The sequence below is a fragment of the Macaca thibetana genome, chromosome X, assembly GCF_024542745.1.
Source record: "Macaca thibetana thibetana isolate TM-01 chromosome X, ASM2454274v1, whole genome shotgun sequence".
Classification (NCBI taxonomy): domain Eukaryota; kingdom Metazoa; phylum Chordata; class Mammalia; order Primates; family Cercopithecidae; genus Macaca; species Macaca thibetana.
Window position 1 is genome coordinate 16,318,227 of NC_065598.1, and position 23,182 is coordinate 16,341,408.

The 23,182-nt window shown below is 45.8% G+C and overlaps 1 protein-coding gene across 1 annotated transcript in view; it reads left to right on the top strand.

The window, feature by feature from the left end:
• The window catches only part of SYAP1 (synapse associated protein 1), a 46,436-nt gene that overhangs the window by 17,254 nt on the left and 6,000 nt on the right, over window positions 1-23,182 (top strand). The window contains exons 3-8 of the mRNA XM_050777655.1: window positions 273-339; window positions 6,115-6,188; window positions 8,109-8,248; window positions 19,319-19,467; window positions 21,032-21,090; window positions 21,531-21,678. Coding sequence (XP_050633612.1) covers window positions 273-339; window positions 6,115-6,188; window positions 8,109-8,248; window positions 19,319-19,467; window positions 21,032-21,090; window positions 21,531-21,678 — 637 coding nt within the window. The remainder of the gene's footprint in view (window positions 1-272; window positions 340-6,114; window positions 6,189-8,108; window positions 8,249-19,318; window positions 19,468-21,031; window positions 21,091-21,530; window positions 21,679-23,182) is intronic.

Below are 23,182 nucleotides of genomic sequence, written 5' to 3' on the forward strand. Positions count from 1 at the left end.
GGGATTACAGGCATGAGCCACCATGCCTGGCCAACTTTTCATGTTGTAAGTTTAACTTTATAACTGTTTGAGGATATATTTATGCCTTTGCATCATGCAACTAAGGTCCTAACCTATTAGGAACAACCCTTTTAAGACTCTAAGGAGTGAGTTTGTTTTTTGCAATGGGCCTATAGCATTTCGTTTATGTTGGTAAATATTTGAACTAAGGAAGTCATCAATTCAACCTTAGATATATTGCTATTTAATTTGACTGTGTATTTTTTTAACAGACAATTATAGGAGATTTTCAGAAGGAACAGAAAAAATTTGTTGAAGAGCAACATACAAAGAAGTCAGGTATGGTATAGGTTTGTCTTAATTAACCTGCCAAGTTTTATTGAGCACCTGTTATGTGCTAGATACCACACTGAGGCTCTGAGAACACAAAAATGCATATGCAACGGCCCCATCCTTTGGGGAGCACAAAGACTAGTGAAGGAGACAAACCCATAAACTTCCATGATTTAAAGGAAGGGACTAGATTGTTTCTGGGTGGGGGCTGCCAGTGCCAGCCCCACTGGGGAGCTGGCTGTGAAAGGGGCAAGTAAGCTTTCAGTTCTGATTTTTTTTTTTTCTTTTTGAGATGGAGTCTCGCTCTGTCACCCAGGCTGGAGTGCAGTGGAGCGATCTCGGCTCACTGCAAGCTCCGCCTCCCAGGTTCACGCCATTCTCCTGCCTCAACCTCCCGAGTAGCTGGGACTACAGGTGCCCGCCACCACACCCGGCTAATTTTTTGTATTTTTAGTAGAGACGGGGTTTCACCGTGTTAGCCAGGACGGTCTTGATCTCCTGACCTCATGATCCGCCCGCCTCGGCCTCCCAAAGTGCTGGGATTACAGGCGTGAGCCACCGCGCCCGGCCTGATTTTCTCTTTTTTTTCCCCCCATTGAGACGGAGTCTTGCTCTGTCACCCAGGCTGGAGTGCAATGGCTTGATCTCGGCTCACTGCAACCTCTGTCTCCCGGGTTCAAGCAATTCTCCTGCCTCAGCCTCCCGAGTAGCTGGGATTACAGGCGCCTGCCACCACGCCCAGCTATTTTTTTTGTATTTTTAGTAGAAACAGGGTTTTGCCATGTTGGCCAGGCTGGTCTCAAATTCCTGACCTCGTGATCCGCCTGCCTCAGCCTTCCAAAGTACTGGGATTATAGGCATGAGCCACCGTGCCTGGCCTCATTCTGACTTTCTACCACATGCCCAACACAGTGCTCGGTATGCACATGACAGGCATTTAGCAAGTGGTGGCTCCCTTCCCGCTCTCTTCAGGAGAAAAAATGGAAGAGCTTCCCAGGGAGGCGAGTGACTGCACCTGCAGTGACAGAGGGCCGTAAAGATTCACGGGTGTTTGGAGAACGTACTCAATACATTACTGCTGAGAGTTGCCTCTTTATATGTTTGAAGTTATAAGGCCTCAGTATGCCTACTCTTACCATTTGGTAGCACCCAAACACAAAACCAGCATCATGTCTTTTGAGTTCGCAAAAGTAGTATAACTGTAATCCCAACACTTTGGCAGGCCAAGGCGGGAGGATCACTTGAGCCTGAAGTTCGCGACCAGCCTGGGCAACATAGTGAGACCCTATCTCTACAAAAAATAAGAAATTAGCCGGATGGATGTGGTGGTGCACACCTGTAGTCCCAGCTACTTGGGAGGTTGAGGCAGGAGGATCGTTTGAGCTTGGGAGTTTGAGGCTGCAGTGAGCTATAATCATGCCACTGTACTCCAGCCTGGGCTACAGAGTGAGACCCTGTCTCAAAAAAAAAGTAGTAGAAAACAATTCAGTTCGAGTTGTGCCACAGTTAGTCCCATGGTGAATTTCCATCAGGCATTCTTGCACCTAGGTAAACTCAAAAGCATGAGGCAACTCTTTTAGACAAGTGAGGTATACAAGTTAGCATCACTTAGTGATTATTTGGAAGCAACAAAAGTGATCCTGGCTTGGGGACTTGCTATAGGAGCTGATGCCTCTGAGATAGGAACTGTGAGGGCGTGGGGGTGGAAGGTTTGCAGTCAACTTCAGTTTTAAAGTGAGTTATACATCCCAGAGATAGGAACATGTAGAAATACAGGAAAGGGAATGCAAGTGCTTTATCTGGGGAAAATTTCCTTCTTTTGTTGCATCAGCCACGTTTCAGGTCCTCAATAACTACATATGGCTAATGACTTCCGCACTAGACAATGCAGATATAGAACATTTTTGTCATTGCAGAAAGTTCTTTTGCTCAGTGTGGCTCTGAATTAAATAAGCAGGCTCCTGCAGCAGTTTATTCCTGTTTGAAGCATGAGGGAGAATTCAATCTAATGATTCAGATTATTATCAAGTCACATAAAAACCATGAGAGTAGATGAGCTCCTCTGTGGAAAGTGTGTCAAGCATGAAGGGAGATGAGCAGAAGCTCCACAGTGTTTAGGGAAGGGAGGAGGGGAAGGAATTGACAGTCACTGAGTGCCTGCTGAGCAGCAGGCATTTTATGTATAACATCTCATTTCAAGATGCAGTCAGGGCCAGGCCTGGTAGCTTCATGCCTGTAATTCCAGCACTTTGGGAGGCTGAGGTGGGCAGATCACTTGAGGCCAGGAGTTCGAGAGCAGCCTGGCCAACGTGGCGAAAACACATCTCTACTAAAAATACAAAAATTAGCCAGGCGTGGTGGCACACACCCGTAATCCTAGCTGTCTGGGTCTGGGTGGCTGAGGCACAAGAATTGCTTGAACCTGGGAGGCGGAGGTTGCAGTGAGCCAAGATTGTGCCACTACACTCCAGCCTGGGTGATAGAGCGAGACTCTGTCTCAATAAATAAATAATAAAGATGCAGTCAGCAAGGGTAAGTAATTTGCGGGAAGGTCGCTCAGCTGGTAAGTGATGAAACTGAAATTTGCCTTCAAAACCAAAAACAAAAATTAACGGGGCCTAGTGGCATGCGCCTGTAATCCCAGCTCCTTGGGAGGCTGAGGCAGGAGAATCACTTGAACCCGGGAGGCAGAGGTTTCAGTGAGCCAAGATCATACCACTGCACTCCAGCCTGGGCAACAGAGCAAGACTCCATCTCAAAAAAGAAAATAAAAACAGTGCCCATTTACCCAAGAGAGTGGACAACTAGGAGAGAGAAGTAGCAGAAGCCCAGAGAGGGGAGAGTTTCCAGGAGAGCAGTCAGTCATGGGAGGCGGGGCCAAGAGGTCCACTTACAATGACCTTGAGAAGGGCACCTTGGAAATGTGTTTCATGCATTTCTTCAGTTCATAATCACAGTAACTCTATGAAGTACTTACTGTTACCTCCATTTTCCAGATAAGGAAACTGGCCTAGAGAGAAGGGAACTAAGAAGCGTCGTTGGGGTTGGGGAACCAAGAGGTTTTGGTCACTCTAAAAAGAGTAATTTCAGGAACTCGGGGTAGGGAGCATCTCCTCATACAAGTATCTTAGGAGGGCCTCATTATCTGAGCATAAATAACACCAGGAGAGACTACCCAAGGTAAAGAGACTTGGAATGGAGACTCAAGTGTGCGAGAAAAAATGTTTTGGGGGCTTTACCCTAATTATTTCTTTAAAGTGTGCAAATATGTTTAGATTATCTTATCATTAATAGAATTTGGATTATAATTGCCACCATTTGCTGACCTGGGACAAGCCAAAGAATGAAGCGTGTGCTCATCTGCCCATCTGTCCCTGTGTCCATCCACACATGCATGTAACTTTTCTCTCAGTGGGCTCGTGATATGATATGTCTTCCCTCTGACTCAGAGCATAATAGTAAAGGGACTCTTTCTGCCAAAATATTCCAGGACAGCAAGGCATTTGCTCTCCAAGGGCCTGCCTCAATTGCCCCTTTGGTTTTCAACTCATTCTTTTTTTTTTTTTTTTTTTTTGAAATGGAGTCTCTCTGTTCCCCAGGCTGGAATGCAGTGGCACCTTCTCAGCTCACTGCAACCTCTGCCCCCCGGGTTCAAGCAGTTCTCCTGCCTCAGCCTCCCGAGTAGCTAGGATCAAATCATTCTCTTTTAAAGTACTTGCTGGGTCACCAGCCTTGTGTTTCCTTCAGGCACAGGGGCCCTAACTGCCAGGTCCTCCTTATTTGCTTTGTGGTGATGCAGGCAGCTATCCCATGTCACTTTACTTTGACTTCATGAAGCACCATGCGTTTTGCAAGATTTGCCTTTTCACTTTGTGTTGCAAGACCAATAGGGCTAGAATCTAGTGTTAAGGCAGCAGGAGTGATTGAGTGGCTCATGAATTAGTCCACATTTTTGTGACTTCTGCTTCCCTTCGTAATCTTGCCGCTGTGGGCTGCTGAATGAGGCTCTTAAGGGCCCCCTGCCTGTGTGTCTTCTGTGCCGATCTCGCAGATCTGCAGCCTTCACTCTGCCCTCTAGCTGCTCCACGCTGCCCACGTGGGAGAGATCCTCAGACGAGCTTGCCGTTGTTTTCGTTTCCACTATAAACACCCCCACCGCCATCCACCACTGACCTCCTCTTCCTAGTCCAAGATTGGGCTCCCGGGTCACCAGAAAATCTTGTAGGTCTCACCTCTCCAGAGGATTGTCATTTGTCACCTGGCACGGCACTTAGAGTGCTGGATTCTGATCACCTCTATCTGTGAGCCGCAGAAGAGGTGGGCTAGATCTTGGCATTCCCAGCATTTGGCTTCTAATGGCTCATCGAGGTTTTGATTCTAGCCCTATTGTTTACTGCCTCCAACTTGTCCATTTCTTTCTTTTTTTTTTTTTTAAGCTCCTGAAAACCCTCTTATTCCTAATCACCTGTCTTACAACATCACCTTTTATCATGAATCAAGTACAGTGACTTTTTTTTTTACTCCAGAAATATACTTACCCATTTTTCTTTCATTTTTTTTAAGTAACTTTCTAAAAATTTTTCTATTTGGAAAAAATTTTAATTTACAGAAGAGTCGCAAGAATAAAAATAGCGCAGACAACACCCATATACCAGTACCTAAATTGCTCTAGTTTTATTCTGTTTGTCTTATTCACGCCCTCTCTCCAGCTCTTGCTGTCATGTGTACCCTTTTTTCCTTGTGTGTACATAAATGTTCAGTACACATTTCATAAGAATTAGGGATATTCTCTTTCATAACCATAGTATAGTTAACAGCATTAGGAAATTTCACATTGATGCAATACTTTACTGTTCATCAATGAATTTTGTTAGTTGACCCAATAATGTCCTTTATGACTTTTGTCCCCCTCACTATAGGATCCAGTTGAGGATAAGGTATTGTATTCTTTGTCATGTCTCTTAGCCTTCTTTAATCAGGAACATTCCAACAACCTTTCTTTTATGATATTAATGTTTTTGAAGAATACTGCTCTTCCTTTTTTTTTAATAGATTCTTTCTCATTCAGGCTTTATCTGATATTTCCTCATAACTAGACTCAGATTGTCCATTTTTAGCCAGAATACTACATAGGTGATGATGTCCTCCTCAAGATGTCACATCTGGAGGGCCTTGATATTCATCTCTCCCTCATTGGTGATGTTGATTTTGATCACCTGACTAAGGTGTTGTCCAGTGTCTCCACTGTATAATTTAAGTAGAGTTTTTTGGTTTTTGGTTTTTTTCTGAGACAGGGTCGCAACTCTGTCACCCAGGCTGAAACGCAATGGCGCAATCACAGCTCACTACAGCCTCGACTCCTGGATTCAGGTGATCCTTCCACCTCAGCCTCCCAAGTAGCCAGGACTACAGGCACGCACCACGACATCTGGCTAACTTTTGTATTTTTTTGTAGAGACAAGGTTTCGTCATGTTGCCCAAGCTGGTCTCCAACTCTTGGGCTCAAGCAGTCCACCCACCTTGGCCTCCCAAAGTGCTAGGATTACAGGTGTAAGCCACCACGCCCAGCCTCAAGTAGAATTTTTTAAATCAAATGCATATGTGCATACAACTCATAATAATAAGTCTGGTTATTAGGGTTAATGTTCATATTTGGAACTTATTGGTAAATTGCTATTTTTAGTGGTCATGCAGAAACTTTCATGCTTTGAAACCATAGACTGCAGTGTAACCACCATGACCTATTTTTTTCTCTTTTCTTTGCCATTAAAAACTGTATAGAAGCAGCTGTGCCCCCATGGGTTGACACTAACGATGAAGAAACAATTCAACAACAAATTTTGGCCTTATCAGCTGTAAGTATCTTGTGGTACCCCAGATAGAACATACTTTCTTCCTGTTGTGATGTATCTCTGTTGATATGACTTTAGTAGAATTTATTTTTCTTTATAGTTTTTAAAATATTTTGAGATGTTAGGAATGTACACATTAACACATGATGTATACATTAACAAAATGTACACATACTTTTTTTTTTTTTTTTTGAGGTGGAGTCTTGCTGTCACCCAGGCTGGAGTGTAGTGGTGCAATCTTGGCTCACTGCAACCTCCACCCCCCGGGTTCAAATGATTTTCCTTCCTCAGCCTCCTGAATAGCTGGGACTACAGGCATGCAGCACCATGCCCAGCTAATTCTAATTTTTGTGTGGGTTTTTTTTTTTTTTGAAACGGAGTCTCACTCTGTCACCCAGGCTGGAGTGCAGTGGCGTGATCTCGGCTCACTGCAACCAACCTCCTCCTCCCAGGTTCAAGCGATTCTCTTGCCTCAGCCTCCCAAGTAGCTGGTGTTACAGGTGCCCGCCACCATGCCCTCCTAATTTTTATATTTTGAGTAGAGACAGGGTTTCACCCTGTTGGCCAGGCTGGTCTCGAACTCCTGATCTCATGATCCACCCCCGCCTCAGCTTCCCAAAGTGCTGGGATTATAGGCATGAGCTACCACACTCAGCCTAATTTTTGTGTTTTTAGTAGAGACAGGGTTTCACCATGTTGGCCGGGCTGGTCTCGAGCTCCTGACCTGAAGCAGTCCGTCTGCCTTGGCCTCCCAAAGTGCTGGGATTACAGGTGTGAGCCACCAATGCCCTGCCAAAATTTTTAATTTAATTTTTTTTGTTTTGTTTTGTTTTGTTTTAAGAGACATATTCTCAATTGGTCATCCAGGATAGAGTACAGTGGCATAATTATGGCTCACTACAGCCTTGAACTGGGCTCAAGTGATTCTCCGGCCTCAGCCTTCCAAGTAGCTGGGACGATAGGCGTAAGCCACCATGCCCAGCTAATTTTTAAAAAATTTTGTGATGGCCGGGCACGGTGGCTCACGCCTGTAATCCCAGCACTTTGGGAGGCCGAGGCGGGTGGATCACGAGGTCAGGAGATTGAGACCATCCTGGCTAACACGGTGAAACCCCATCTCTACTAAAACTACAAAAAATTAGCCGGGCGTGGTGGCAGGCGCCTGTAGTCCCAGCTACTTGGGAGGCTGAGGCAGGAAAATGGTGTGAACCCGGGAAGGGGAGCTTGCAGTGAGCCGAGATCATGCCACTGCACTCCAGCCTGGGCAACAGAGCAAGATTCTGTCTCAAAAAAAAAAAAAAAAAAAAAATTTGTAGGGATGGGTTCTCACTATGTTTCCCAAGTTGGTCTCAAACTCGTGGCCTCAAGCGATCCACTTGCCCAACTTCCCAATGTGCTGGATTATAGGCATGAGCGACAACTACGCCCTGCCCGCTTCTATTTTTTTTTTTTTTTTTGACAGTCTCACTGCACTCCTGCTGGTCAACAGAGCAAGACTGTTTCAAAATAAAGAAAGAATATAATACTTCTCCAGTCTATGATAAATTGTTATGTAGTAGGCTGGGTGCAGTGGCTCACACCTGTAATCCCAGCACTTTGGGAGGCCGAGGTGGGTGGATCACTTGAGGTCAGGAGTTTGAGACCAGCCTGGTCAACATGGCGAAACCCCATCTCTACTAAAAATACAAAAATTAGCCAGGCATGCTAGCACATGCCTGTAATCCCAGCTACTTGGGAGGCTGAGGCAGGAGAATTGCTTGAACCCAGGAAGTAGAGGTTGCAGAGAGCCGAGACTGTGCCACTGCACTCCAGCCTGGGCGACAAAACAAGACTCTGTCTCAAAAAAACAAAAACAAAAAAACATTGTTACATATTAATCGCATTTTGTGGAATACCCTGTGTTTTTTTCTTTTTTTATCAAAGGACAAGAGGAATTTCCTTCGTGACCCTCCAGCCGGCGTGCAATTTAATTTCGACTTTGATCAGATGTACCCTGTGGCCCTGGTCATGCTCCAGGAGGATGAGCTGCTGAGCAAGATGAGATTTGCCCTCGTTCCTAAACTGTAAGCAGGGTGTTCCCCAGCGTTTCCTCACAGCCTCGGTTATGTGCTCAGTATCAGCACATAACGATAGAAGGGGCCAGAAGGGTCTCTATCTGTTCATAAAAGCAGGCCCTGCAGCCCTTTGGCAGTTCCCCTGGTCAGGGCACCCTGGAATCAAAACCAAGGGCTGACTTGGCAGGAAATACAGGGTGGAGATGAAATGTGCCTTTCTATCCCAGTTACAAGGTAGAACACATTTCCCTACAGAAACCACAAACATGCTGCATCACCCTGAATCACATTCTGGTCTCTGAGGCTCATCAGGATCCTTTTTCCAAGCTGATTGCGTTTTCCATTCAGGGTCTGCCCTCCCGCGGCAGCGTTTCTGCTCTCTTTCCTAAGGCTTTTCTTCCGACGGCTCCTCTGGGCTCCACAAATCCCAGCTTGTCCCGTAGGCTCCAGCGCATGCATGATGCATTCTGGAAGCCTGCCCTGGTGGTGCGGCCAGCAGGGGCCACCTTCCCTGCTGCTGCCTCCCTTGAGTGTTCTACCTCAAGCTCTTCCGTGCCTCCTCTAGTTCAGTCCCTTGTATTGAAGCTGTCACATGTTTGGAGTCAGCGTTCCTTCTTATTCTGTCAGTGTTCCCTTTCTCTTAACCTTGTCATATGGGTGTAGTATCTTACTGTTCCCCAAGAACGTGAGTTACGGTTCTCTCAAAAGACTCCTTTTTCAGCTGGGTGCGGTGGCCAACGCCTGTAATCTCAACACTTTGGGAGGCTGAGGCGGGAGGATCACGTGAGGCCGAGTTCAAGACCAGCCTGGGCAACATAGCAAGACCACCATTTTTACAAAGAAATCAAGAATTAGCCGGGTGTAGTGGTGCGCACCTTTAGTCCCAGCTACTCAGGAAGCTGAGGCAGGAGGATCACCTGAGCCTGGGAGGTCAGCGCTGCAGTGAGCCATGATCACGCCACTGGCATTCCAGCCTGGGCAACAGAGTGAGACCCTGTCTCAAATAAAAGAAAGACTCCTTTTTCTATGCTGTTTCCTCGGGACTCTTCTGTTTGTTTGGGGCTCTGTCTTTTATGTGGCAGGCTCTCCTTACCTGTCCCTTCGCATTAGCAGTGCCATACTGAAAGGGTACATGGCCACTGAATGTGGGGACAAGCCTTTTGGCTTGGAGAGGCTCAGTAGCTGTGGGAAGGTAGCTTGCCCCCAGAAGACTCCTTGGCCTCCTGCCTGGCTGCAGGCAGGACAATGGGAAGAGCCAGTTGATAGGCAGACTGTCCCTTGACCCCTGTGGCTTGACCTTGGTGTCACAACCCCAGTCTCAACTGCGCCACCGGTCCCTGAGTGTAGAGCAGCTTGGCTCCCCTCCCGACATGGGCAGAGCAGGGCAGGGCAAGATGGGAGGCCCAGGGGCTCTCTGGGCTTCCACCCTTCCTGCAGGCAACTCAGTACAGTTTTGTCTGGTCAACAAAGTAGACTGCTGTTTGCCTAGGCCGGGCACGATTGCTCATGCCTGTAATTCCAGCACTTTGGGAGGCCAAGGCAGGCAGATTGTCTGAGCTCAGGAGTTTGAGACCAGCCTGGGCAACATCGTGAAACCCTGTCTCTACTTAAAAAAAGAAATACAAAAAATTAGCCAGGTGTGGTGGCACATGCCTGTAATCTCAGCTACTCGGGAGGCTGAGGCAGGAGAATTGCTTGAACCTGGGGCGGAGGTTGCAGCGAGCCGAAATCGTGCCATTGCACTCCAACCTGGGCGACAGAGTGAGACTGTCTCAAAAAAGAAAAAAAAAAGATTACTATCTGCCCTTGACATTTCCACTTGACAGCTTTCCACTTGACTGCCCTTGATAGCTTCCACTGTCCTCTCCTCTCTCATTCTCTTTGTCCTTGTGTTTTTACATATGTAATTCCTTTTCTGTTACTTTCCTGACATCTTCAGAGGGAGCACAGATGAACACGTTTGTTTTGCTATGCTTACCCAGCCACATAGTGGTTTTAACAAGTATTTGCTAGCCTTTTGGTTCACATAGCAGCACAGGTTTTCTGTTTGTGAAAACACCACTCTGGAAGTGTTCTTCCAGACCAGAATAACAGTTATATGGAATCTTTTCTTCTTTGTAATGAAACTCTTCCCTCCATAATTATTAACATATTAGTGGTAAATTTCTAGAGCCCTCCCCAACCCTCCCATAAGAAAAGTATGTTTCATGGCAAAAAAAAAAAAAAAAAAAAAAAAAATCTCATTACAAATTTCATCTTTCGACTTTATCTTTTTCTTTCTTTCTTTCTTTTTTTTTGTTTGAGATGGAATCTCACTCTGTCGCCCAGGCTGAAGTGCAGTGGCGTGATCTCAGCTCACTGCAGCCTCCGCCTCCTGGGTTCAAGTGATTCTGCTGCCTCAGCTTCCCGAGTAGCTGGGGTTACAGGCGCCCGCCACCACACCCAGCTAATTTTTGTATTCTTAGTAGAGACAGAGTTTCACCAGGGTGGCCAGGCTGGTCTCGAACTCCTGACCTCAGGTGATCTACCCGCCTCGGCCTCCCAAAGTGCTGGGATTACAGGCGTGAGCCACCGCGCCCAGCTAGACTTTGTCTAAAATAGCTATAGTTAAGATATTTTTAGTTAAGGTGTTTTGTTTTGTTTTGGAGATGGAGTTGCACTCTTGTCACTCAGGCTGGAGTGCAGTGGCTTGATCTTGGCTCATCGTAACCACCTCCCCACCTCCCAGGTTCAAGCGATTCTCCTGCCTCAGCCTCCCAAGTAGCTGGGATTACAGACGCACGCCACCACACCAGGCTATTTTTTGTATTTTTAATAGAGACGGGGTTTCGCCATGTTGGCCAGGCTGATCTTGAACTCCTGACTTCTGGTGATCTGCCCACCTTGGCCTCCCAAAGTGCTGGGATTACAGGCCACCACACCCAGCCTAGTTAAGGATATTTTTAAAATGTACCATCTAATCTATGTTTTACTACATATGCTCACAAAATCATAGGAATTGACTTTTTATTTTAAAAATTATTATTTTTTAGAGACAGGGTCTCTGGAATGCAGTGGCACAATAGCTTACTGCAGCCTTGACCTCCTGGACTCAAGTGATTTTCCTGCCTCGGCCTCCCAAGTCGCTCAGAGGCCTGTGCTGCTATGCCTGTCTAGTACTGTTTTTAACTTTTTTAGAGATAGGGTCTTGCTATGTTGCCCAGGCCGGTGTTGAACTCCTGGCCTGAAGCAGTCTTCCTGCCTCAGCCTCTCAAGTTGTTGAGGTTATAGAGGAGAGCTACCCACACTCCTGGTAGAATTGAATTTTGAAGAGTTTGTATATATAATGTGTATGCATATGTGCTTGTGTGTGTGTGTTTCAAGCTCTTCCCTCAGAATTTGAGGCTGTGCCTGTTCTGAGTAACTGACTCTGAGGGAAGGGTACCCAAGCTCCGGGGTGCAGGTGGCCTTTACACTTGCAGCCTCCATCAACTTGAAGACCCTTTGAATCACCCTGAGCCACATGCTGGGCTCCTGCTGTGGCTCTCAAGACCAGCAAGAGGCCCTGAGTGGCTAGAGCGTGAGGCCAGTGGCCTGGGGTGCTCATAGCAGGCATGTAGCTGTCCACAGTTTTGGTTCTTTACAATTGTGGACCGCCCCCCTCACTGTTGACAGTAATTTTAGATTTTTTGAAACCGTCTGAGAATTGGTATTTGGCAATTAGTGTTTCTAATTTGTCACAGGGTAACCTGCCCATCAAATATTTCAATATGATGCCAGTTTCCTCCTACTAATTTGTTGAGGATTACTTAGAAATTATAGTTATTATTTATAAGTCCTTATCTGTTAGAAATGCTTGCTGAAGCTGAGCGCAGTGGCTCACACCTGTAATCCCATCACTTTCCGAGACCGAGGTGGGTGGATCACCTGAGGTCAGGAGTTCGAGACCAGCCTGGCCAACCTGGTGAAACCCCATGTCTACTAAAAATACAAAAATTAGCCGGGCGTGGTGGCGCATGCCTGTAATCCCAGCTACTCGGGAGGCTGAGGCAGGAGAATCATTTGAACCCGGGAGGCGGAGGTTGTGGTGAGCCAAGATCACGCCATTGCACTCCAGCCTGGGCAGCAAGAGCGAAACTCCATCTCAAAAGAAAAAGAAAAAGAAATGCTTGCTGAAATATTTACAAATGAAAGAATGTGATGTCTCACATTTGCCTTAAAATATTCCAACCCATTCCCAAAGAAAAGCGTGTGTGCAGGGGAGGGGAAGATAGATGGAACACAACTGGTGAAATGCTGATACTCATGGTAGGTAGGTCACAGGTACATGGGCTTCATTGTTCTAGTCGCTCCATGTGTGTTTTGTTGAAAATTTCCATAACAAAACAAAAACAAGCTGTCAGACACAAATATACGGTCTCCAGACTTCTCCTCCCTGACACACAGAAGCACAACTTTGCTCCTTTGAAACACTTTTTCTGAACAGATAGTTAATGCATCATTAACTAGGAACACTTTAGAAAACAAAACTCTTGCTCTGGATTTCAAACTGCATATTAGTAGCTTAACCCTTCCCTTTGGCAGTCTAATGCTGTGACCGAGATGGGGTCCTGCTGGTTCATCACAAGCACCCTCTGAGGCCCTCATTCTGATGACAGTAGGGAAATCACAAGTCCTTTCCTGCCTTGGCCTTGGCCTGTGACATTTGCCCAGTGTTTCCCAGAGGATTTTCACAGTATACGATGCCTTAAAATAGTCCAGGAGGCCGGGCGCGGTGGCTCACGCCTGTAATCCCAGCACTTTGGGAGGCCGAGGCAGGCGGATCATGAGGTCAGGAGATCGAGACCATCCTGGCTAACACGGTGAAACCCCGTCTCTACTAAAACTACAAAAAATTAGCCGGGCGTGGTGGCAGGCGCCTGTAGTCTCAGCTACTTGGCAGGCTGAGGCAGGAGAATGGCATGAACCCGGGAGGCGGAGCTTGCAGTGAGCCAAGATGGCACCACTGCACTCCAGCCTGGGCGACAGAGCGAGACTCCGTCTCAAAAAAAAAAAAAAAAAATTGTCCAGGAACACAAATAGATAAATGTTTGAGAGTTGCTGTGCTCAATTTTCTTCTTTCTTTCTTTCTTTCTGTCTGTCTGTCTGTCTTTCTTTCTTGTCTTTCTTGTCTTTCTTGTCTTTCTTATCTTTCTTATCTTTCTTATCTTTCTAGACGGAGTCTCACTCTGTCACCCAGGCTGGAGTGTGGTGTACGATCTCAGCTCACTGCAGCCTCCACCTCCCGGGTTCAAGCGATTCTCCTGTGCCTCAGCCTCCTGAGTAGCTGGGACTACAGGTGCATGCCACCACACCCAGCTAATTTTTGTATTTTTAGTAGAGATGGGGTTTCACCATGTTGGCCAGGATGGTCTCAATCTCTTGACCTCGCAATCTGCCTGCCTCGGCCTCCCAAAGTGCTGGGATTACAGGCATGAGCCTCCACACCCGGCCGTGAGTTTTTTTCTTTTTAAGAGAAGGTATCTCTCTGTTGCCCTGGCTGGAATACAGTGGTGTGATCATGGCTCACTGCAGCCTCAACCTCCCAGGCTCAAGCAATTCTCCCACCTCAGCGTCCCAATGAATAGCTGGGATTACAGGCACATGCCACCATGCCCATCTAATTTTTCATTTCTTGTAGAGTCAGGGTCTCACTCTGTTGCCTAAGCTGGTCTCAAAGTCCTGAGCTCAAGTGATCTTCCTGCCTCAGCCTCCCACAATGCTGGGAGTACAGGTGTGAGCCACTGCCGTGCCAGACCTGGATTTCTTTACCAGAGGACTTGACTTCTCAGAACCTTTAGTAGTCATCTGTATTGTGACTCTTCCCCAGAGGGTGACATAGATTATTTCTGCAGTGTGCCTCTGACCGCACCTCTCATATCAAGAGGGAGAGACTATGGAAAACAAAGCAGTCCACATGTTTGTTTTTATAATCAAGACAGCAAACAGTGCCCACAATCTACCATAGGTACCTAGAATACCTAAGTCTCATGTTGGGCATTTCACAGAGCTCAGACTTAAAAGTGATTTCAAAGATATTTAGGCAGCCCACTACCTCCTGGGAAGGTTCATTTCACTTTTGTTTGGCTCCAGTGTTAATGGCTTGAGACCCTGGAACTTATCAGGACAAACAGACCCAGTTCTTAGTTCCCCCAGATGTCTTAGTCTCTATAATCCCTCACCATCCGGGTGATTTGCCTGTAAATACCTTTGGTTTGTAAGTGTCATCGTTAAAGTGAGTCCTCAGGAGTGAATATAATGCGTTGTCTTAATTGCAGAAAGCACACGATAGCATATCTTGTATGTTTTTGATGCAGCCTAAGATTTCATGAGCTCTTTTAGCAGCTGTAGCATACTGTGGTTTGCTCAGCTAAACTCATGATCAACTATAATCCTTTACAAATTGCTATGAAGCCCAATATCCCTCTTGCTGAACTACTTCCAAGAGATGTTACAACAGTTGTGTGGCCACATCAGTTTGGGAAATGCTGCTTGGCATGTAGTAAGAACTTAACAAGTGAGAGGTTATTATTCCTGTGACCATCCGTGATGGCAGACAACTTGTCTTATTCCCCTAGCACCTAGCATAGTGCCGGATGCACATGGCACCATAATTCCACCGGTAAATGTTGGTGGCATTAATAAAAGTGGGGCTGCGTCTAGCAGCAAATTCCATCTTGTTACCTGTCCTCGCTTGTATAGGTAATCGTGCATTTTGCCTCTATCACTTACACACTAACTTCCAGGCCTAGCTTCTCCATTCATAGGTGTGACAACTGTGCATTCTGATGTCTCATCTAAGACAAGCTCTGTCCAGATTCACAAGCCTGAGTCTTATTGTTTTCTGCTAGTTCTCACTGATTTTCTTTTTTTTTTTTTTTGAGACAGAGTCTCACTCTGTCACCCAGGCTGGAGTGCGATGGCGCCATCTTGGCTCACTGCAACATCTGCCTCCCCAGTTCAAGCGATTCTCCTGCATTGGCCTCCCAAGTAGCTGGGATTACAGGTGTGCACCACCACGCCTGGCTAATTTTGTATTTTTAGTAGAGATGGGGTTTCACCATGTTGCCCAGGCTGGTCTCGAACTCCTGACCTCAGGTGTTCGCCTGACCTCAGGTGATCCACCCGCCGCAGCCTCCCAAAGTGCTGGGATTACAGGCGTGAACCACCACACCTAGCACTCACTGATCGTATTCTACTTTTTCAAAGTATTTTTCTGTCAGGCTTTCTTCTCAATTTTCCCCCCATTCTAAGAACCTTGCATCCCTTCTTAAAAAACAGGGGATTGACCAGGCGTGGTGGCTGACGCCTGTAATCCCAGCATTTTGGGAGGCCGAGGCGGGCGGGTCACGAGGTCGGGAGATCTAGACCATCCTGGCTAAGACAGTGGAACCCCGCCTCTACTGATACAAAAAATTAGCGAGGCATGGTGGCACGTGCCTGTAGTCCCAGCTACTCGGGTGGCTGAGTTAGGAGAATCGCTTGAACCCAGGAAGCGGAGGTTGCAGTGAGCCGAGATCACGCCACTGCACTCCAGCCTGGGCGACAGAGCCAGACTCCGTCTCAAAAAAAAAAAAAAAAAAACTGGATACAGAGGCATTCTCCCACCCTTTTGTCATTTCTACTCGCCAAAAAAAAAAAAAAATTAGAACATAAAATGAGCCACTCTTCCAGGCAAAAACAAACAAAAATAAAATTTCACACACCCTGCAGGTCACCAAAGCCATTCCTTGGGTAGGGAGTGTGTACATGTTTGTGTGCATGTGTGTGTACTTTTTTTATGCTTTTTTTTCTTTTTTCTTTTTTTTTTTTTTTTTGGATACGGAGTTTCGCTATTGTTACCCAGGCTGGAGTGCAATGGCACAATCTTGGCTCACTGCAACCTCCACCTCCTGGGTTCAAGCCGTTCTCCTGCCTCAGCCTCCTGCGTAGCTGAGACTACAGGCATGCAGTGTACCCGGCTAATTTTTGCATTTTTCATAGAGATGGGGTTTCACCATGTTGACCAGGCTGTTCTCAAACTCCTGACCTCAGGTGATCTGCCTGCCTTGGCTTCCCAAAGTGCTGGGATTACAGGCATGAGCCACTGCACCCAGCCTTTTTTTTTTTTTTTTTTTGAGAAAGAGTCTTACTCTGTTGCCCAGGCTGGAGTGCAGTGGTGCGATCTCGGCTCACCACAACCTCCACCTGCTGAGTTCAAGTGGTTCTCCTGCCTCAGCCTCCCAAGTAGCTGGGACTACTGACACATGCCACCACATTGGCTAATTTTTATATTTTTTGCAGAGATGTGATTTCACCATATTGCCCAGGCTGGTCTCAAACTCCTGAACTTGCATTCCTCCTCCCTTGGCCTCCCAAAGCATTGGGACTACAGATGTAGGCCACCATGCCTGACCCATTTTGCTTTTAGTTTTGTTTTTCATATTCAACCCTCAAGATTTTTATTTAATTTCTCTGAAGTGAGCACAGTTATCAATTGATGATATGATGATGATTATTATTATTTTGAAACACAAACTTACAGAAAAATTGGGGATACAACATAAAGAACTTTCTTGAAATCACTTGAAACCTAATGTTGCATCACTCCCAAATGCTGTAGTGTTATACAAGCATTCTCCTACATGACCACAGTGTGCCCATCCAAATCAGGAAATGATCATTTACACATTATTGCCATCTCACTCTCAGACCCTATTGAGGTTTTTCCATTCATCCCAATAATGTCCTTTTTAGCAAAAGAGCCCAGTTCACACTCACAGGTTACATTTGGTTTTCATGTCTCATCAGTCTCCTTCTGTCTGTTGCATGCTGTCTGGTGGCACATGCAGCCATTTGTCCCATTACTGTTCATACTTGGGTCATTTGATGCAGGTGGTGTTTGCCAGGTTTCTTGACTGTAAAGTTACTCTTTTCCTCTTTGAATTAGTATTTTTCTGGGATGTGCTCTGAAACTGTGAATATTCTGTTCATCAGACTTTCCATGTATATATATTTGTACAGACTCATGCAGTGGATTATAATCCGACGCTGTTGTTTATTTTCATGCTCAAATTATTACCAGTTTGAGGCCAGGCATGGTGGCTCACACCTATAATCCCAGCACTTTGGGAGGCCTAGTTGGGAGGATCACTTGAGCCCAGGAGTTCAAGACTAGCCTGGGCAACATGGGGAAACCTCATCTCTACAAAAAATTAGCTGGGCATAGCTGGGTGTGGTGGTGGGCGCCTGTAATCCCAGCTACTCGGGAGGTTGAGGCAGGAGAATTGCTTGAATCTGGGAGGTGGAAATTGCAGTGAGCCAAGATCACGCCACTGCACTCCAGCCTGGGTGACGACAGAGTGAGACTCCGTCTCAAAAAAAAAAAAAAAAAAAAAAAAAATTAGCCAGGCATGGTGGCATGTGCCCGTAGTCTCAGCTACCCGGGAGGCTGAGGCAGAAGCATCACCTGGGCTGGGGAGATCAAGGCCACAGTGAGCCATGTTCATGCCACTGCACTCTGGCCTGGGTGACAGAGTGAGACCCTGTCTCAAAAAAAAAAATTACCAGTTTCGCCAGTGGGAGACTATTCAAACTGACTTGTGTCTTTCTAACTCGTCCCCATCATTTCTTCACGCGTTTCCTTGCTTTCTGGCACAAGATAGTGTTCTTCCTCTGCTCTTACCCTGGAATCGGCCATTTACCCAGGGAGCTCTGGATCCTTTTAGTGGAAAGTCTAAATCTTGGTATTTAGAAAGCAAGATCTGGATGCTAGGTGTGCTCATTGCCATTGGGGTGCCACTGCTCTGCATGCTCTCAGTGGACACAGCCAGGGAATGTGTGTGTGCTCATTTCTATGTGGAATGAAAACCATGTGTTCATGGTGCTACCTCATGACAGGGATCATTTTCATTTTTTCCCTCCCCATGTTTGTAACTCTCCTCTCTGGTGGTGAGAAACCTGGTTTCTACTATCTTTAATATTTTTACTTATTCCCCATGCATGTGGCTGATCTGTCATTTTTGCTGCCACTCACTCCTCTACTCAAATACCTTTCTCTCCCTGCTTGGTTCTCATTCTCCATTCTAGGCCACCCCCCTGTGTGGACACTTACCTGACCCACTTGGGCACCAACACATTACACCAGGTGATTCTAATAGGTAGCTAGGTTTGAGAACCACCAAGAGTTTTCAGATTGAACTGCACTTCAATCTTTTTATCAAGCATTTCCCACCCCATTGCTAACTCTTACTGGTTACTGGTTACTAGTTTAGCAAGCTGCCAAACATTCTCTTTCATAAGGAACAACAGCCACAATGCTTTCTTCTCACTGCTGGAAAGCATTTAATCGTCTGAGAAACAGCAAGTGATTGGTGGAGTCCTGACTCTGCTTCTCGTTTCCCAGGTTGATTATGCTAGTTTCACAGCAATGCCCTGTTTTCTTCTACTGAGAGCAGTATTGGTATCATTAAGATACCAAGAAATGCTGAGGTTTCATTGGTATTCTGTAACTTGTATTTTGCTGCTACGGGGAAGATAGCTGTTATGTTTATCCTGTTGTTAGCTTTCAATTCTAAAGCGAATACGGACTGGGCGCAGTGGCTCACGCCTGTAATCCCAGCACTTTGGGAGGCTGGGGCGGGCAGATCATGAGGTCAGGAGTTTGAGACCAGCCAGGCCAACATGGTGAAACCCCGTCTCTACTAAAAATGCAAAAATTAGCTGGGCATGGTCACGGCGACCTATAATCCCAGCTACTCAGGAGGCTGAGGCAAGAGAATTGTTGGAACCCAGGAGACAGAGGTTGCAGTGAGCTGAGATCACACCACTGCACTCCAACATGGGCAACAGAGCAAGACTCCGTGTCAAAAAAAAAATTGTTAAAGCCAGTACGAACCCCCTCTGAACCTCACTCAGCTTTGAAAGTGCTCCTGCAAATCATCTACTCCAGTCCCCTCTACAACAAATAACCCCTGCGTGCACTTGTCTTTGTACGTTCTCAAATGTGTTCTTGTCTATCTGCTTTTTATTCATTTTTAATTTTGCCTTTTTCCACTGTTCTAATTTGCCTTTCTTTAAAAGTGTGAAGGAAGAAGTGTTCTGGAGGAACTACTTTTACCGCGTCTCCCTGATTAAGCAGTCAGCCCAGCTCACGGCCCTGGCCGCCCAACAGCAGGCCGCAGGGAAGGAGGAGAAGAGCAGTGGCAGAGAGCAGGATTTGCCGCTGACAGGTACATTCCGGGTAGAAGACAGCACTCTACAGAAAACATTGTTCTTAGAGACTCAAATGAGCTTGACCTTTTATACATACCAGAAATGTCATTGTCTTAGGGAAAAATTATTTTCCTCCTGGAGGAAATCTTCATTTTTCTCTTACTGCCTTCTCTCTAACCCATCTCAATCATGTCTTCCCCAAGCTTTCCTTTACTTTGCTTATCTCCTTTCTCATTCCTTGTTTTTATTTTTGTTTTTTTTTTAGACACGGGTCTCACTATGTTGCCCAGGCTGTCCTCAAACTCCTAGACTCAAGCGATCCTCCTGCCTCAGCTTCCCAAGTAGCTGGGACTTACAGGCATGAGCCACTGTGCCTGGCGAGTTTTTTTTCTTTTTTTTTTCTCTCTCAAACATCTGTCATCTTCCCCACCTCTCATTTTTGGCCCTTAACCATGTGATTCTTTATACTTCTGTCCCCTACTCTGATTCAGTCCGCCTCCTTTTTGTTTCTTTCAACCTGATGTTTCTCCAGTGCGTGTAGTCTATAGAGCAGAACAAAGCTCCATTCCACTCCAAGTTACAAGGATCTATCTAGTTCTGAGCTAGGCACTGATGAACATTGGACTCATTGTGACACTAACTTACCACTGGTTGTGGGAATGTGTTGTATAATAATGGCAGCTGTTTGAAATCTGTAATAATTAAAACAAGAAACACATTTTGTGTCATATTTTAAATTTTTAGTGAGTACCTGCTGTGTATAGTAGGTACTCATTACAACTGGACATGCATCCCACGAGAAGCGGGGTGATTTCATTCACGGAATTTTAAATGATTAAGTAAAACAGCATGTCCTGAGGTACAGGTTATATAGAATACTAGGACAGGATCCGACACTGCTCTTAGTGTCAGCGAAATGGAGTGAAGTTGCTCTACACAGGAAAATTTGTCATTTTGTATATCAGTGTTAACATGCATCCCAATTGTCTATCATTCTTTAGCATTTATGTTAATTTTGTTGGAAAATTCCATTTTATCAAATACTGCCTTAACAAAATGGACTTATGACAGTATTCCATAAAGACTGCCTTTTTCTAGCACTCATGTCAGCAGGCAAACTTGATAAGTAACTTAATCCTCATTATCCTAAAAAAGTACAGAACTATTCTTCAATGAATTTTGCTCACACTGTAGTTAAAAATTATTTCCTGCTGGAAATTTTATATAAGGAGTATTGAATATGATGACATGTTAAAAATATCCCCAGAAGGCTGAGGCAGGAGGATCACTTGAGCCCAGAAGTTTGAGTCCAGCCTGGGCAACATACTGACACTCCATGTCTAAAAACAAATAAATGAATAGATAGGTAGGTAGATAGATAAAAATATCCCCAAAGTAAGAGGTTGAGATGGTTTCACCATGGCTGTTTCTTATAACTTAAGAAAAGCTGAAAGCATAACATAAAAATTCATTTCTGAAAATTATTTAGTATCATAATACTTGTGGATATTTTACTGTGATTATAATATATATTCAGAACTGAACCAAGCAATTATTGTCTCTCTTATTCTCACTTCTTAGAGGCAGTACGGCCCAAAACGCCACCCGTTGTAATCAAATCTCAGCTTAAAACTCAAGAGGTAATCCAGTTTTACATTGTACCTAGTAGTTGATATCTGGAAATAAAGTAACTGTGTTAACTATCTCTGATACCATTTAAAACTATGTATGAATATGGGTTTGGAAGAAGCAGCATCTGGTACTTGAATAGTCAAGGAACTATGGCTGAGACTTGAGGGTGATTTACTGGCATATGTAATTCTAGATGTGCTCATCAGGGATTGGAGAGAACGGTTGGAGTGATTCAAGCTGTGAGGGAGAATAATAGCCTCAGGTGGTAACTCATGTAGTTACCAAGCAACTGCATGTTAGAAGGTTGGAGAGCAGTGCTCATTGTCTTACAGCTCACGGAGAAAAGAAATAAAAATAGCATGGCATTAAATTGTGAGACAGTAGCAAACCAGAATAACACAAATGTCGCTTAGCAAACCATTTCAAGAGCTCATTTGTTGCATTTCAGGATGAGGAAGAAATTTCTACTAGCCCAGGTGTTTCTGAGTTTGTCAGTGATGCCTTCGATGCCTGTAACTTAAATCAGGAAGATCTAAGGAAAGAAATGGAGCAACTAGTGCTTGACAAAAAGCAAGAAGAGACAGCTGTACTGGAAGGTAAAAAACAAAACAAAGAAACTATTCACCTCCCTAATTCCAAAGCCAATTGTAGAAAATTGTTATTCTGAAGCCAGTGCACAATCTTGTAAATTTTGCATCAAAATTGATTCTTGGCCGGGCGCGGTGGCTCAAGCCTGTAATCCCAGCACTTTGGGAGGCCGAGATGGGCGGATCACGAGGTCAGGAGATCGAGACCATCCTGGCTAACATGGTGAAACCCCGTCTCTACTAAAAAATACAAAAAACTAGCCGGGCGAGGTGGCGGGCGCCTGTAGTCCCAGCTACTCGGGAGGCTGAGGCAGGAGAATGGTCTAAACCCGGGAGGCGGAGCTTGCAGTGAGCTGAGATCCGGCCACTGCACCCCAGCCTGGGCGACAGAGCAAGACTCTGTCTCAAAAAAAAAAAAAAAAAAATTGATTCTTACTGGACGCGGTGGCTCATGCTTATAATCCCAGCACTTTGAGAGGCTGAGGCGGGTGGATTGCTTGAGGTCAGGAGTTTGAGACCAGCCTGGCCAACACTGCAAAACCCTGTCTCTACCAAAAATACAAAAATTAGCCCGGCATGGCGGCATGGGCCTGTGGTCCCAGCTATTCGGGAGGCTGAGGTGGAAGGATGGCTTGAGCCCAGGAGCTCCAGGTTGCAGTAAGCCGTGATCACACCACTGCATTCCAGCCTGGGTGACAGAGTGAGACCCTGTCTCAAATAAATAAATAAATAAAATTGATATTCTGTTCCCTACTAGAAGGTGGAGTCTAACAAACATGACCAGACCTCACTCATGTCCTTCTGCCTTAAGCACTCACAGAAGCAAATCAAAGGGTTAGGGAGTCTGGTGTGACTATAGAGCTCCTCTGATGAAACCCCCAATGTAAAGGGGAAAGCCTGAGACTCAGAGAGGTTAAGTAATTCACCCAGGGCATCTCAGCCCCAAGGACATGTAACTAGGAATGGGGTGAGGGCATGTACCCCTGGGCACATGGAGATACTGCCCTCCAGCCTTCTGCTTTAAAAGCTGGCATTTTGCTGGTATGTTGTCACGTGCCTATGGTCCCAGCTACTCAGGAGGCTGAGGCAGGAGGATCACTTGAGCCCAGGATAATTTTTTTTTTTTTTTTTTTAAAGACAGAGTTTCTGTCACCCAGGCCGGAGTGCAATGGCACGATCTCAGCTCACCGCAACCTCTGCCTCCTGGGTTCAAGTGATTCTCCTGCCTCAACCTCCCGAGTAGCTGGGATTACAGGCACATGCCACCATGCCCGCTAATTTTTGTATTTTTACTAGAGATGGGGTTTCACCGTGTTAGGCTGGTCTCGAACTCGCAACCTCAGGTGATCCACCTGCCTTGGCCTCCCAAAGTGCTGGGATTACAGATGTGAGCCACCGCACCCAGCTGAGCCAGGACTTGAAGGCTACAGCAAGCTATGGTCACACAACTGCACTCCAGACTGGGACACAGAGCAAGACCCTGTGTCTGAAAAATTTAATAAAATAAATTTTT